At 38.6% G+C, this 12,896-nt stretch overlaps 1 protein-coding gene across 1 annotated transcript; it reads left to right on the plus strand.

Moving 5' to 3' along the window:
* The first annotated feature begins 5,151 nt into the window (after positions 1-5,151).
* On the plus strand, positions 5,152-10,666 carry SAP30 (Sin3A associated protein 30). The gene is made up of 4 exons (XM_058550361.1): positions 5,152-5,767; positions 7,375-7,500; positions 7,912-8,010; positions 10,331-10,666. The coding sequence occupies exons 1-4, from the start codon at positions 5,447-5,449 to the stop codon at positions 10,451-10,453; spliced, it is 669 nt and encodes a 222-aa protein (XP_058406344.1). The 5' UTR covers positions 5,152-5,446; the 3' UTR covers positions 10,454-10,666.
* The last annotated feature ends 2,230 nt before the right edge of the window (positions 10,667-12,896 follow it).

Here is a 12,896-nt window from a genome sequence, read left to right on the forward strand (position 1 = left end):
GAAGTAAAGTTGCAGCTATGCATACCCTATGACTCAGCAATTCTGTTCACAAATACCTATCCCACTGAACTGCAAGCTCATATGTATCAGGGTACATGCACAAGAATGGTCATGGCAACATTGTTTTCAATAGTCCTAAACTGAAAACAACTCCTATGTCCATCAACAATAAAATGGTTAAATACATTGTATTTTATTCATACCATAATGAAGAGAGCTAGTTGAGTGATGTACAAGTAGATCTTAAAAACAGAGTGAATGAAGCCAGAGAAAACAATAACGAAGTACATGATTCCACTTATATAAAGTTTAAAAACAGGCAAAACTATAAAGTATTTTCAGAGTTAATAATTATGCGGTAAAATTATAATGAAAAGTAAGGTAGTGAATACCATAAGTAGGAAGGCTGCTGCTGCTAGCCAGGAGAGGGGGGTTATGATGAAGGAGGAGCACGTGGGCCGGCATGTTGTCAATCAAGGCCTGCTACATAATCTGTGGGGCCCAATGCAAAAATCTTTTTTCTTTCTTCCATGGCCTCTCTTTCTCGACCTGTCACAGTGTTTTCTAATTTGCTATTTAATGTCACGCTCCCTTGGGCACAGCGATTCTTCCTGGTAGAAGGCAGACCCTCACAGGGACCGGGGGCCTGACCCCTGACTCAGCTTGGGGGAGGGGGAAGGGCTTGCGTACCCAGACTGACAATCCCTGCACCAGTGCTCAGGCCCCGGCCAGAGCAGAGAGTTGGCAGGGGAGAGAGCGCCGCCGGGGGAGGGTGGGTGCGGTTACCGGAGGCCCACCATGCTTAAACCAACGCATTGTCCCACGGATACTTAACTTATACAACAAATTCAAAGATAAAATCGTTGAGAATTTCATAGTGGTGATCGTTGATCGCAGTGTATTAAACCAAATGCAGGGTGAAGAGAGTAAGGGGTTGAAGGAGGTGGGCTTCTGAGCCTGGGGCCCGGTGCCACTGCACTGGTTGCACGCCCATGAAGTTGGCCCTGTTGGCAGTGTTCTGTTTCTTGACTTGCATAGCAGTTATATAGATGTTTATTTCACCAAAACTGCTTAAACTGGGCATTTACGTTTTATGCACTTTTTTGGTACGCTTGCTATATTTTAAACTAGGTAAAAGAAAGCATAGTGTAAAACAGTGTGATCCTTAGCTGAAAAAAAACATATATATACATACATACTGGTATATGCATATAATTTTTTTCTAGAAGGAAACAAGAAATTGTTAACATTGCTTGCTTTTAGGGACAGGGATTTGAGGAGATGAGGGGAAACAGGCTTCTGTTTTTCATATTGAACCTTTTATTATTTGAACTTAAAATCATGTTCATATTAGGATTATGGGCCAATTTGGATATTTTTGTAAGTTAAAATTTACAATTAATTGTTTACATTTAATTTTTTATTTAAAAATAAAACCAGAAAAATTCAATCATGTTAAAAGCCTTAGAGAGAAGAAAGGCAGGGAAAAATACTTTTTAAAGAATCATATTTTGAATCTTTTCAGAAAGCAAAGAATATTTTGATGATATCAACAACCCTCCTATAACTTAGGTTTCATAAATCTATATTTCCATATTATCTACTCTGAAGTACATTTATAATGAAGCTAATGGATGTAAAGTTCATAGTCCTTCACTTGGACAGGCCTGTACCTAATTTTGCATTCTTAATTTTATATACTTTTTCTTAAAGACTCAAATTTTATGAGCTTGAAGCTTCCCAAAACGTGGTTCCAACCTTGATTGTAAATTATTCTTAAAGCAAGGAATTCTTACCTGCCCTGGATATGAAGAGTTGTAGAAATAAACAATGAACCACGGTTGTTATGAAAATTTCTTTGTATGGACAATAGATTCACAGAAGAAATACTTTAAATCCGGCATGGAGAATTTACATGTCATCTACTCCAGGAATGCTTTTTACTTGCCAGAAATGAATCATTTCCTCCTGTGTGCTAAGTCTCTCTAATTTTATTGAGGAATGTGTCTTTGTTTGGGCTGCTATAAAAAAAAATACCATAGACTGGGTGGCTTATAAACAAAAAAAATTTATTTCTCACAGTTCTGGAGGCTGGGAAGTCCAAGATCAAGGTGCTGACAGATTTGTGGCTGGTGAGAGTCTGCTTTCTGGTTCATAGACTGCCAGTCTTCTCACTGTGTCCTCACATGGTGGAAGGGATGAGGTTGCTCTCTGGAGCCTCTTTTCTGAGTCTCAAATCCTATTCATGAGAGCTCCAGCCCTCAGGGCCTATTCACCTCCCAAAGATCCTACCTCCAAATATCATCACTTGAGGATCAGGTTTCAACATATGAATTTTGGGGAGACACAAACATTCAGTCTACAGCAGCATGTATCATGTGCTTGTTAAGCTACCCATCTCCCCTACTAAACAGAGAACTCCAAAATGGCTAGGACCCTCTCCCAATTAATTTTGTATCCCCAAGGCCTAGAAAAGATCCTAGTATGCAATAAAGGAGAGTTTAATTGGACCTTTTATTTTTGTGTGTGTGTGCGGAAGATCAGCTCTGAGCTAACATCTGTGTCAATCCTCCTCTTGTTGCTGAGGAAGACTGGCCCTGGGCTAACATCCGTGCCCATCTTCCTCTGGGACCCGCCACAGCGTGTCCTGACAAGGGGTGCGTCAGTGCGCACATGGAATCTGACCCCGGGCCATGGAATCTGACCCCGGGCCGCTAGCAGCAGAGCACGCACACTTAACCCCTACACCACAGGGCGGCCCTAATTGGACCTTTTGAAAAGACTGTATTGTATGTAAAGAAAGCATATAACTACAATTCATCACTTTAGTAAAATTCATATGAAACTGATACGTAACTAAACCATACATACAGTATATACATGAACTAATTTGATCACATTTTGCAGAAGATAGATTATAAACTTTTAAGGGCAAGAACCAAACAATAATTATGAATTATTTAAAAAATACATAAAAGTAGAAAGAAAAAATGAAAATCCAACAACCCAATATCATATTTGTTTCAGATGTTTTTTTAATAAAAAAAAACTTACAAATACCATAGAGACCACCTTTGATTCCCAGATACTATCCCTTGGCCTCTCTCCTTAGAGATGACCACCACCCTTGGAGCATATCCATCTCTTCCACATGCTCTCATTTTTACCATTTAAGAAAATATATTAATAAACGATAGTATTATTCTGTTTTAATACTTTAAACCAGCATTATCTAAGACAAATATGTGAGCCACAAGTGTAATATTAAATGTCATAGTAGCCATATTTAAAAAAATAGAAACAGGTAAAATTTATTTTAATGTTATATTTCATTTAACCCAGTATATCCAAAATATTATCATTTCAACATGTAATCAATATAAAAATTATTAATAAGCTATTCAATATTCTTTTTTTAAAAAATTTCTGGTACTAAGTCTGAAATCCCCTTGGTAATTTATACTTACAGCACATCTCAATTTGGATTTAGATTTAAATTTAGATTACATAAAATTTAAGTTGAAAAAACAGATTCATATATCCAAGTTGTTCCAAATATACTTAAAAGTTTTCCAATAACTGAAATCAGTTTTTAAAATTTAAGTTAATTAAAATTAAATTAACAATTCAGTTCTTCAGTTACAACAACCACATTGCAAGCGCTCAATAGCCACATATGGCTAGAGGACACCCTATTGGACAGAGCAGCGTAAAAAGATAACACAAAGTACTTACCATTCAGCGCTTTTCTTTTGCTTACTCAATTTACGTAATATTTTCTTTCTTTCTTTTTTTTTTTTCCTTTGCCATAGCCTAGAACCGAAGCACACAGATGGAACGGGTGGCTTTAAATTTCAGGGCAGATGACATTATACGTTTAAAAAAAAAAAATCGTCTATCACTAAATTTACTCTGTAAGTCTACAGGAACTTGCAAAATAATACTGCTTTGTATTTTTGTTCAAACAATGGGATTGTTAACAGCATATATCTACCGATAAATAACGACGCAGCGTAACTAGCACAACCGCAGCATTCATATTAGCCGCTCCCATCCTTCTACCCCGCCCTCCACAAGCACACGTCCACATGCACGCACGCACAGACACGCAAACGCGCACACATACACGTACATGCACACATACGCGCACACACATACATGCATACACATACGCATGCAACACAAGCGCACACGCGCGTGCGGACCACCGAGGAAATGTGGCTTATTTCTCTCTTCTCGCTTCACAGAGCGAACGCTGGGGAGTTTCTAGGAAGCACTCAGGCTAACTCGGTATTTGTGGGGTTCCGCGTCCCCTTTTAAATGATATTAGACTCCGCCTTTCTCCAGGTTCATTCGAGGAGAAACTGAAAAGATTGGGGGTGGAGGCGAAGAGAAGCCCTGTTACAGTCAACTAGTCACTAGCTCCACCTCAGGAAGCAGCAGACTTTGCGCCCGCGAACAAAACGCGTTCCTTGCAGGAACGTGCAAGGATTTAGAAACGGCCTTTAGCGGAGGCATCTGGAGGGCGAGAGGTCGGGATGGGCGTTTTCCCGTAAGCAGGCGCTCTGAGCAATTTGGTGCGTCAATGAATGGAGCTGCCAGCCAGATGTGGAGCTAGCTGCCGGACCTCCAGGACCCGAAGAGCGCCAGGTCGCCTGAGTTCTCTTTGGTTTGAGTTTCCCACAAAAACATGGTCGCACCAAAAACTCTTTTTCCACAGATAGAAAAACGGCCCCGAAACTTTTTCCCACACGCTTATTCTCCTCCCCCCGCATTTTGTGCTTCGCCTCAGGAGTTGAGTGACCTCTTTGTCTAGAATGCCACCTCTGCAGAATCCCAGGAGCTAAACACAACACAGCTCCCCGGGAGAGATAAGAAGAGAGAAAACAACGCAACCACAACCACACGCCCCTATTTTCCCCGAGCTTAAAAAAGAAAAAGGGGGAAAAAAAAAACCCGGCCCGCCGTCGCGCGATGCATGCTAGGATAAGTAGTTCCTCCAACCCGCGACGCGCGGCGTTAAAGCAGAGCTCAGGTTGACTCCCCTGCAGAGAACTACAATTCCCGTGGTGCCCTGCTGCAGAGAGGGCGGGAGAGGGCGCTTCGCGCTTGCGCAGGTCGAGCAACCGGAGGGAGGCGGAGGCGCTGTGGTCCAACTGCTGAAGAGTCTCCATGTGACAGTGAGTGGGGTCCCGGCTCCAGGCGCCGCCCGACGCTAGTTCCCGACCCCAAGCCCTGTCCACTGACCCGGCATCGGCAGACACCAGCAGGCCGGGGACACTTGGTGTTGTGCTGTGCTGTCGGAGGACTTGAGGTGCAGAGTGAATTGCCGCCGCCGGGCAGGTGCCTGAGGGACCCCGCCGAGACCCCGGCGTCTCTGGAGAGAGAGGGAGCGGCGAGGCGGGCGAGGATTTCTTTCAGCGCCGGCGCCCCTGAGCGCAGAGACATGAACGGCTTCACGCCGGAGGAGATGAGCCGCGGCGGGGACGCGGCCGCCGCCGTGGCCGCCGTGGTCGCTGCCGCCGCCGCCGCCGCCGCCGCCTCGGCGGGGAACGGGGCCGGGGCAGGGGCCGGGGCTGAGGTCCCCGGCGCCGGGGCGGTCTCGGCGGCTGGGCCCCCGGGAGCGGCCGGGCCGGGCCCCGGGCAACTGTGCTGTCTGCGGGAGGACGGCGAGCGGTGCGGCCGGGCGGCGGGCAACGCCAGCTTCAGCAAGAGGATCCAGAAGAGCATCTCCCAGAAGAAGGTGAAGATCGAGCTGGATAAGAGCGTAAGTGACTACGGGACTGCCCTGCCCGCCCCCTTGGGGCTCCGGGAGCGGTGCAGACGGGGGTTGTTGGGCGGGGGTTTCAGGGGTCCCCCCGGACCTGGTTGCAGTGCGAACACGTTGTGGGGTCTCTGGTAGGAAGCAAACAAAGTCGCTGCAACTCCGACCGCCACCCCCAACAGACACACGCACACTTGCACGCTGCGGTTCCGCTCCTCCCCCCATCCCCCCCGCTCCCTGCCTCTCCCGCTCTCTGTCTTCCCCTTCCTCGTCCGCGGAGATCGGGAAACGAAACAAAGGGGACCGCCCGGAGTAGTTTTCTTGCAGCCCGGCAGCGCCTTCTGGAATGGAGGCGCCTTCTTTGTTTTGCTGCCCAAGCTGGCGTTTGGCACCAGGGAGTAGCTCCCCTCGTCTAGGGAAAGTGGAGTCCCGCAAGGACCTGACCCCGCAGTCAAGCAAGATCCCGCTCCTCGTTCCCCCGAGCACGGAGTGAGAACGAACCCGAGCTCACCCGGCGCCTCGCAGGGAGCCAGGACTGTGAACTGTGTCGGCGGTGTCAGCATCTGGGGCTGGGGCAGCCGCTCCGAACGTGCGGAGCACGTAGCCTCTGCGGGTTTGCCGTCCGCCGGCAGCCATCAGGATTCTTTTCCGTCCTTTGCACGTCTGTTCTTTTGATCCTCTAAAGAGGTTTTTAGAAATAACCATTGCCAGTTTTCGGAGCTCTGCCTGGCGGTAAAGGAATAACAAGATGTCAGAACCTAGCACACGCCCGGCATATTTTTAACTTGCACATAGCTTAGAAGTTAATTTAAAAGCCTATTAGCTCGGTCTTTAATTGGTTTTTAAAGAGTAACTGTTAATGTGAAGCTCCGTGTTTCAGATGTTACTATACAGCTCTCAAGACTATATGTAATGAAAGTTTTTGAAGAGTTTATTTGTGATACTTTCTGCCTGTTAAAACAGTTAGTTCTTCGGTCGTGTTCATGAGAAACTTTTCAGGTAAATTTGAATGATTTCACATTGCTTTGATTGGAAAAACGTAATACAGATAAGTAACATTTAATACTCAGAAAAGTTTATAATTCAAATTTAAATATAGTTAGAATATGAAATCAATAACATTTGTAAAAATGGATAGTTCTGTATCTGGATTGTAATCGGAGTATTAAGAAAGATGAGGAAGCATACATTATGCTACTAAAATATGATCTTTAAGTAGAAAAAAATACTATCAAATAGCGAAATGGTGCGCAACATCATCTTTCCCCTTGTTATAAAACAGGATGACCTAACTAATCTAGTTCACCTTCACTGTAATTTGATGATTAAATCCAGAGGGTTGAAATTTCTCATTCTCCTCTACCTGCCTCCCCTCCTTTACTGTCACCCCTCACCACTCTACCCCCCAATCCTCTTAACAGTGTTGTAAGACTTAGTATGTTTTAGCTGGGTGCAGGACTTAAGAATAGAAAGAAACATGCCATTGTCTTAATGGCTTGTTTTGACTGTTGTTTTTATTTTTAATAATTCACTGTGGCCTATGTATTTTACTAAATATATAGAAACATTTTATTGTAATCATAAGTAGTCTGTGAAATTTTCTGTTTCAGGCAAGGCATCTTTACATTTGTGATTATCATAAAAACTTAATTCAAAGTGTTCGAAACAGAAGAAAGAGAAAAGGGAGTGATGATGATGGAGGAGATTCACCTGTTCAAGATATTGATACTCCAGAGGTAGATGCAAGTTTTTGGATATTAAATGTAAATCCTAAGTAGTCCATTCTGAAACTTTTATAAAAAGATATTAACAAATTTTTTAAATACTTAAAGCATTTGAAAAATCTGAAAATGAAAGCAAAATTAAATATAGCCAGTTAACATGCAGTTACACAATTTTACTTGTTATATTTTCAATTGACACCTCATAGCTGCGTTGTCTTACATCTTTTTTTTGCCCCTAGTTTTTACTATTTATCCTCAAAAGATTAAAGTGTTTAATACATTTTTAGTTTTGATTGTATAAAAAGCTTTTTTAATAATGGAATCAAGTTTTTATTGTGCTGAAATTGAAATGTTATTATACATATTAAAGATAAGTTTTTAACAGATTCTGTGAACTAATTCACGTATGTTAATTTTTTCTAGGTCGATTTATACCAATTACAAGTAAATACACTTAGGAGATACAAAAGACACTTCAAACTGCCAACCAGACCAGGACTTAATAAAGCGCAACTTGTTGAGGTATATATGAGTTTTAAACTATTTAAACTTTAAATGAGCCTGTTCATGCAAAAAGGGTCATTAAATGCTAATGAAATTGTTAACGTAGTGTATATAGTAATATATTTTAGTTAGAAAGATCAAAGTTAATAAAAAATCTATTGTGGAAGAATCTAGTTGCCTAGAAATGTTTGCACTTAGAAAATTCCTTTACATAGTGACTATTCAATGGATTGTGTGTAGTTTTCTAAGCATATTCTTTTTTTTTTAAAGTTTTTTTTTTTTTTAAAGATTTTATTTATTTTATTTTTTTCCCCCCAAAGCCCCAGTAGATAGTTGTATGTCATAGCTGCACATCCTTCTAGTTGCTGTATGTGGGACTGTGCCTCAGCATGGCCGGAGAAGCGGTGCCTCAGTGCGCGCCCGGGATCCGAACCCGGACCGCCAGCAGCGGAGTGTGCGCACTTAACCGCTAAGCCACGGGGCCGGCCCTCTAAGCATCTTCTAATACTGGCTTTCAGAAATGTTGAGTAAGGGTTTTTTTTATTCTAGAAATCTGTTCATTTTAAAATTTCATTTACTCAGTAAACATTTACTGAACACCTAATTGAGGCATAATAAAATAAATTGATAAGCTCTGATGTCTTTATTAGAATTTATTTTTTGAAGTTCTGATGGAGTAGGTGTATGGATAAGCCCCTAAACAATATTCCCATAACTTGCTGATTTAACTATTTCAGAATTTGTCCTTATTGATATTAGTTTGTTTTCAATCACAGCTAGAAGATACAAAGACTTTTATCCAAGCTTTGACTTAGAGTTTGCTTTGATATAGGAATTCTAGTCTTTAGTGAATTTTGAAAACTTGAGTGTATGTTCTCAGGAAGTAATAGAACCAAGAAATCTGGCATCATATTAAGGTGTTTATAGATTTATATATTCATACTTTAATCATATTTAAAATAAATATACTTAACCTACTAGACAGTATAGAAATGTAAATATATAAATCAGTTTTCTCATTCTTCAGCCTGAATTTCATAATGTAACATTTTCTAAAATGTGCATATTGAATAAGATAAAAGATGAATAGAAGGTACAATTCTTTGGCAGAGTGCTTTTTAGCATTATTAAGATCCAATATATTAACTATTTAGCCAGAATTTCTTTTTTCCTTCTTGTCTAGGCAACAAAAATCCCATTTTTCTTTAAATTTGATTTAAAAGATCTAGTCCTTTTTGGATTGTATAGTACATTAATATGACATAAATGTGGATATTGCCTACCATGATGAAACTATATTGATGTATACAAATACTAATTGAGTGAAGGTACCTTTGTTTTGGGACAAATGAGAACCAAAGAACAGATCATTTTAAATGTTACATTTAAATGTATATAATTTTTAAATGCATACATCAAATCTGAAGTTTTTGATAATCTGATTTTATAAAAAAAGTTATATTAATTCTAGAGCTGTTTTCTCTTTTAGAAATAAGAAATAGCCGTAATCCATATAGCCATGAGTGGTATAGCTTATTCAGAAATGCAGATATTTATAAGTGATTCCAGAGTGGGATGATTATCCTCTTTAAGTCTCTTAATTATTGTGTGGATAATTTTTTCTTTTACAGTTTTATCTTCTAGAATCTAGATATGCATATCAGCACCCCAGTTTAGTCTGTTACACTTCTATTGATAGGTATAGTACACATGTTAGATTAGCAAAATGAAAAGGAAAGAAAGCAGGTGACCACTCTTCAGTAAACATCCCTCTTTCCCCTCTCATTTTCCATCCATAATTTTTATTCAGAAAAGTTTTCAAGGAACCTTAACAATACTGCCAATGAATGAATACAAGTTGTAACAAACATATTTGTAGGATATTTCATGGTTTGTTTCTATAGTACCAAAACTTTCTCAACTTCATATTTTTCCTTTTTCTGTGAGTAGGGTCTAGATATTATATATAATGCATGTGGACTCTTACGTTCTGTTTTATTTAATTAATATTTAAAGTTTAAAAGTAAAAATATTTCCTAATCTAAATTCCACTTATAAAATTTAAAATAAATAAAAGGAAATACACATTCTAATTAATGTATAGTTAGTTGAGTGGGCCAAAGGGTCCTTTGAAATCACACTCTCTTGTTCATAGCATCTTATTATATGCTTGTTGTCCTGTTGGTATTTTGTTAAATACAATTTATTTATTTTTTTTTTTAAATAGCTCTTACCATCAACATAGCACTTTTTCTTTTGATGAATGTGTTTTTTTACCTAGTTTATGAAATCTGTTAATACCTATAATTTAATTTCCTCAATTTTTTTTTCTTTATAGATAGTTGGTTGCCACTTTAGGTCTATTCCAGTGAATGAAAAAGACACCTTAACATATTTCATCTACTCAGTGAAGAATGACAAGAACAAATCAGATCTCAAGGTTGATAGTGGTGTTCACTAGGAGAGATGGAAATGAGACTAAGACTTGGATGTTCAGATGTTGAGATTGTTTACTGTTTTTTCACATGTAGAAATGTTCCTTGTGTATTTTTTCTACAGAGGATTTTCTCTGGTTTTATTTTCTTTGTTTCTGACTCTAATAATTAGTTGGAAACTCATGTAAAATGAGCTTTCCTAGATTAAAAAATATTTTAAATAAAGGTTATTGCTATTATAGTTGCTTCAGTGTATTTATTTTGTGAAACTTGATTTTTATTTTAAACTGACTTTTAGGGACCAGTATTAATTGAGATTTTAATGTAAAGATCATTTGTTACCTTTTTTTTTTTTTTTGAATTCCAAGAAACTAACAGGTTAAGGAGAAGTAACAGTGTAGCACATTTGCTTTCTCTGGGACAATCTGATTTGGAATTCAGGATATCCTAAATAGCATTATTTTTAAAGTGCTTTTTAGTGCTAACCGATTTGAAAAATAGACTTCTATTGATATACAACTTCTTTTTTATTTCCTTTTATCATTATTATAACTTGATAAAGTACCAGGAAGAACAAATAGTTTAATTTATGTGCTTACATCCTTCCAAAGAAGACATAATGTGCCAGCAAAGATAAACACAGTGCTGAAAGTTGAAGTAAAACATAGAATTCAATAGATTTAGTTGTTTCTTTAAATTTTGTCTTAAAGAAAAGATATTTATATAGCATGAATATGGAAAGAACCTCTGCAGTGCTCCTTAATTTTCAGTCATGTCCTGTACTATTTACATTGCAAATTAAAACTAATAAATTGGAGAGATCCAGAAATCTAACAAGATCTTTAAATTTTGGTCATACGTAGCTCTGAGTTGATTTATATTTTAGTTCCTTTTTATATTTCATTCTCTGTCAGTTTTCTATTAAATATTTTTGACCTCTGCCTTTCCTGAGATTGTATTGCTAGCCAAGATCCTACAATTACAACTCAAATTCATAGCTTGTGATATCAAAACAAAAAAAAAGTTTCAGTAAAGTGTTCTGAGATTGTGGTGCAGATTTTAGGCTGGAAGTGGATGAGATCATTAATATAGCTCAGGGTTTCTCAAGGCTGACATTAGGGCCTGATAATTCTTTATTGTTGGCGGCTGTCCTGTGTGTTGTAGGTTTAGCAGCATCACTCGAGGCCACACATTAGTGCCAGTAGCACTCCAAAGGTGACAACCAAAAATATCTCTAGACATTGTCAGATATCCTCCGGGAGGCAAAATTACCCCTGATTCAGAACCACTGACGTAGCTAAATCTAAAATACTGGTTCAGTAGAAGGTGAGTCTGTATTTTTAACTGTTGTGAGTGTTGTATTGACAGCAAGAAAATATGGTGAACAATAAAGCAACTGGTCTTTGTTCTTGCTATGACCATTTAAAGATTTACCTGCTACTTTATTGATGAGCAGAGGCTGTAATAATTGATATGGAAACCTCTCATTCCTGGTATTCTAGAAATCTCTCTGAGAAATTTTCTTAGCTGTACAAAAATGAACCACAGCTACAAGATGTGGTGGTTTATTTAAAGAAAGTATTACTTCCACATTTTATATTTTTACCTGCATCTCTAAAGACTTAATTTTATAATAAAAACTTGACTGTAGGCTTACTTTTTCTTATAAAAACACACTCCATTCTTGTGAAAAAAGCTTGAAATTATTTGTGTCTATTTATGAATATATTACCTTTGACTAGCAATCTTAGTTTCATATAATTATTTGCATAAAATGTAGTTGTATAAAAAGTGAAAGAGTAAGAGTTCTGAGTGTTGATTATCCAATGAAATTAAACTCTTATTAGAGCAATTTAAAACATGAAAAATTGAGAACTGAAGAACCTCACTAAAGCTGAGGAGCTCAAGAAGCTGCAATGTAAAAGTTTTACATAAAGATTTTAATTCTTTGCTATTGGGTTTTAAAAATGATGAATTCGTTAGAAATGTTTTTACTTATCTATATCTGAACAAGAAAAAGTAAATGGGAACTCAGATCTCTATAACGGTTCAGGTTACTTTTAATGTTAGAGTATCAGGAGAAGAATCCACATTTGACTGCCACTGGGGTAGAAGGAAGAAAATACACTGAATATGTAGCACAAGCTCAAGAAATAAGACAGTTATTTGATAACTACATTTTACCGAATAATTTAGGAAAAGGCTAAAAATTAATGCCTGAAATATATTTCTTTATGAAAACAAGCTCTATATTATTTCTTCATAAGTTTTTTTAATAGAGGTGAAATTTACGTAATATATAATTAAACTTTTTAAAGAGTACGATTTGGTGGTATTTAGTCTATTCACAATGCTGTGCAATCACTAGCTCTAATTTAAAACTGTTTCATCACCCCGTAAAAAAACCCATAAGTAATCACTCCCAATTCCTCCCTCCTCCTATCCGCTGGTAACCTGTAATCTGCTTTC

The sequence above is a fragment of the Diceros bicornis genome, chromosome 11, assembly GCF_020826845.1.
Source record: "Diceros bicornis minor isolate mBicDic1 chromosome 11, mDicBic1.mat.cur, whole genome shotgun sequence".
NCBI classification, from domain to species: Eukaryota; Metazoa; Chordata; class Mammalia; order Perissodactyla; family Rhinocerotidae; genus Diceros; species Diceros bicornis.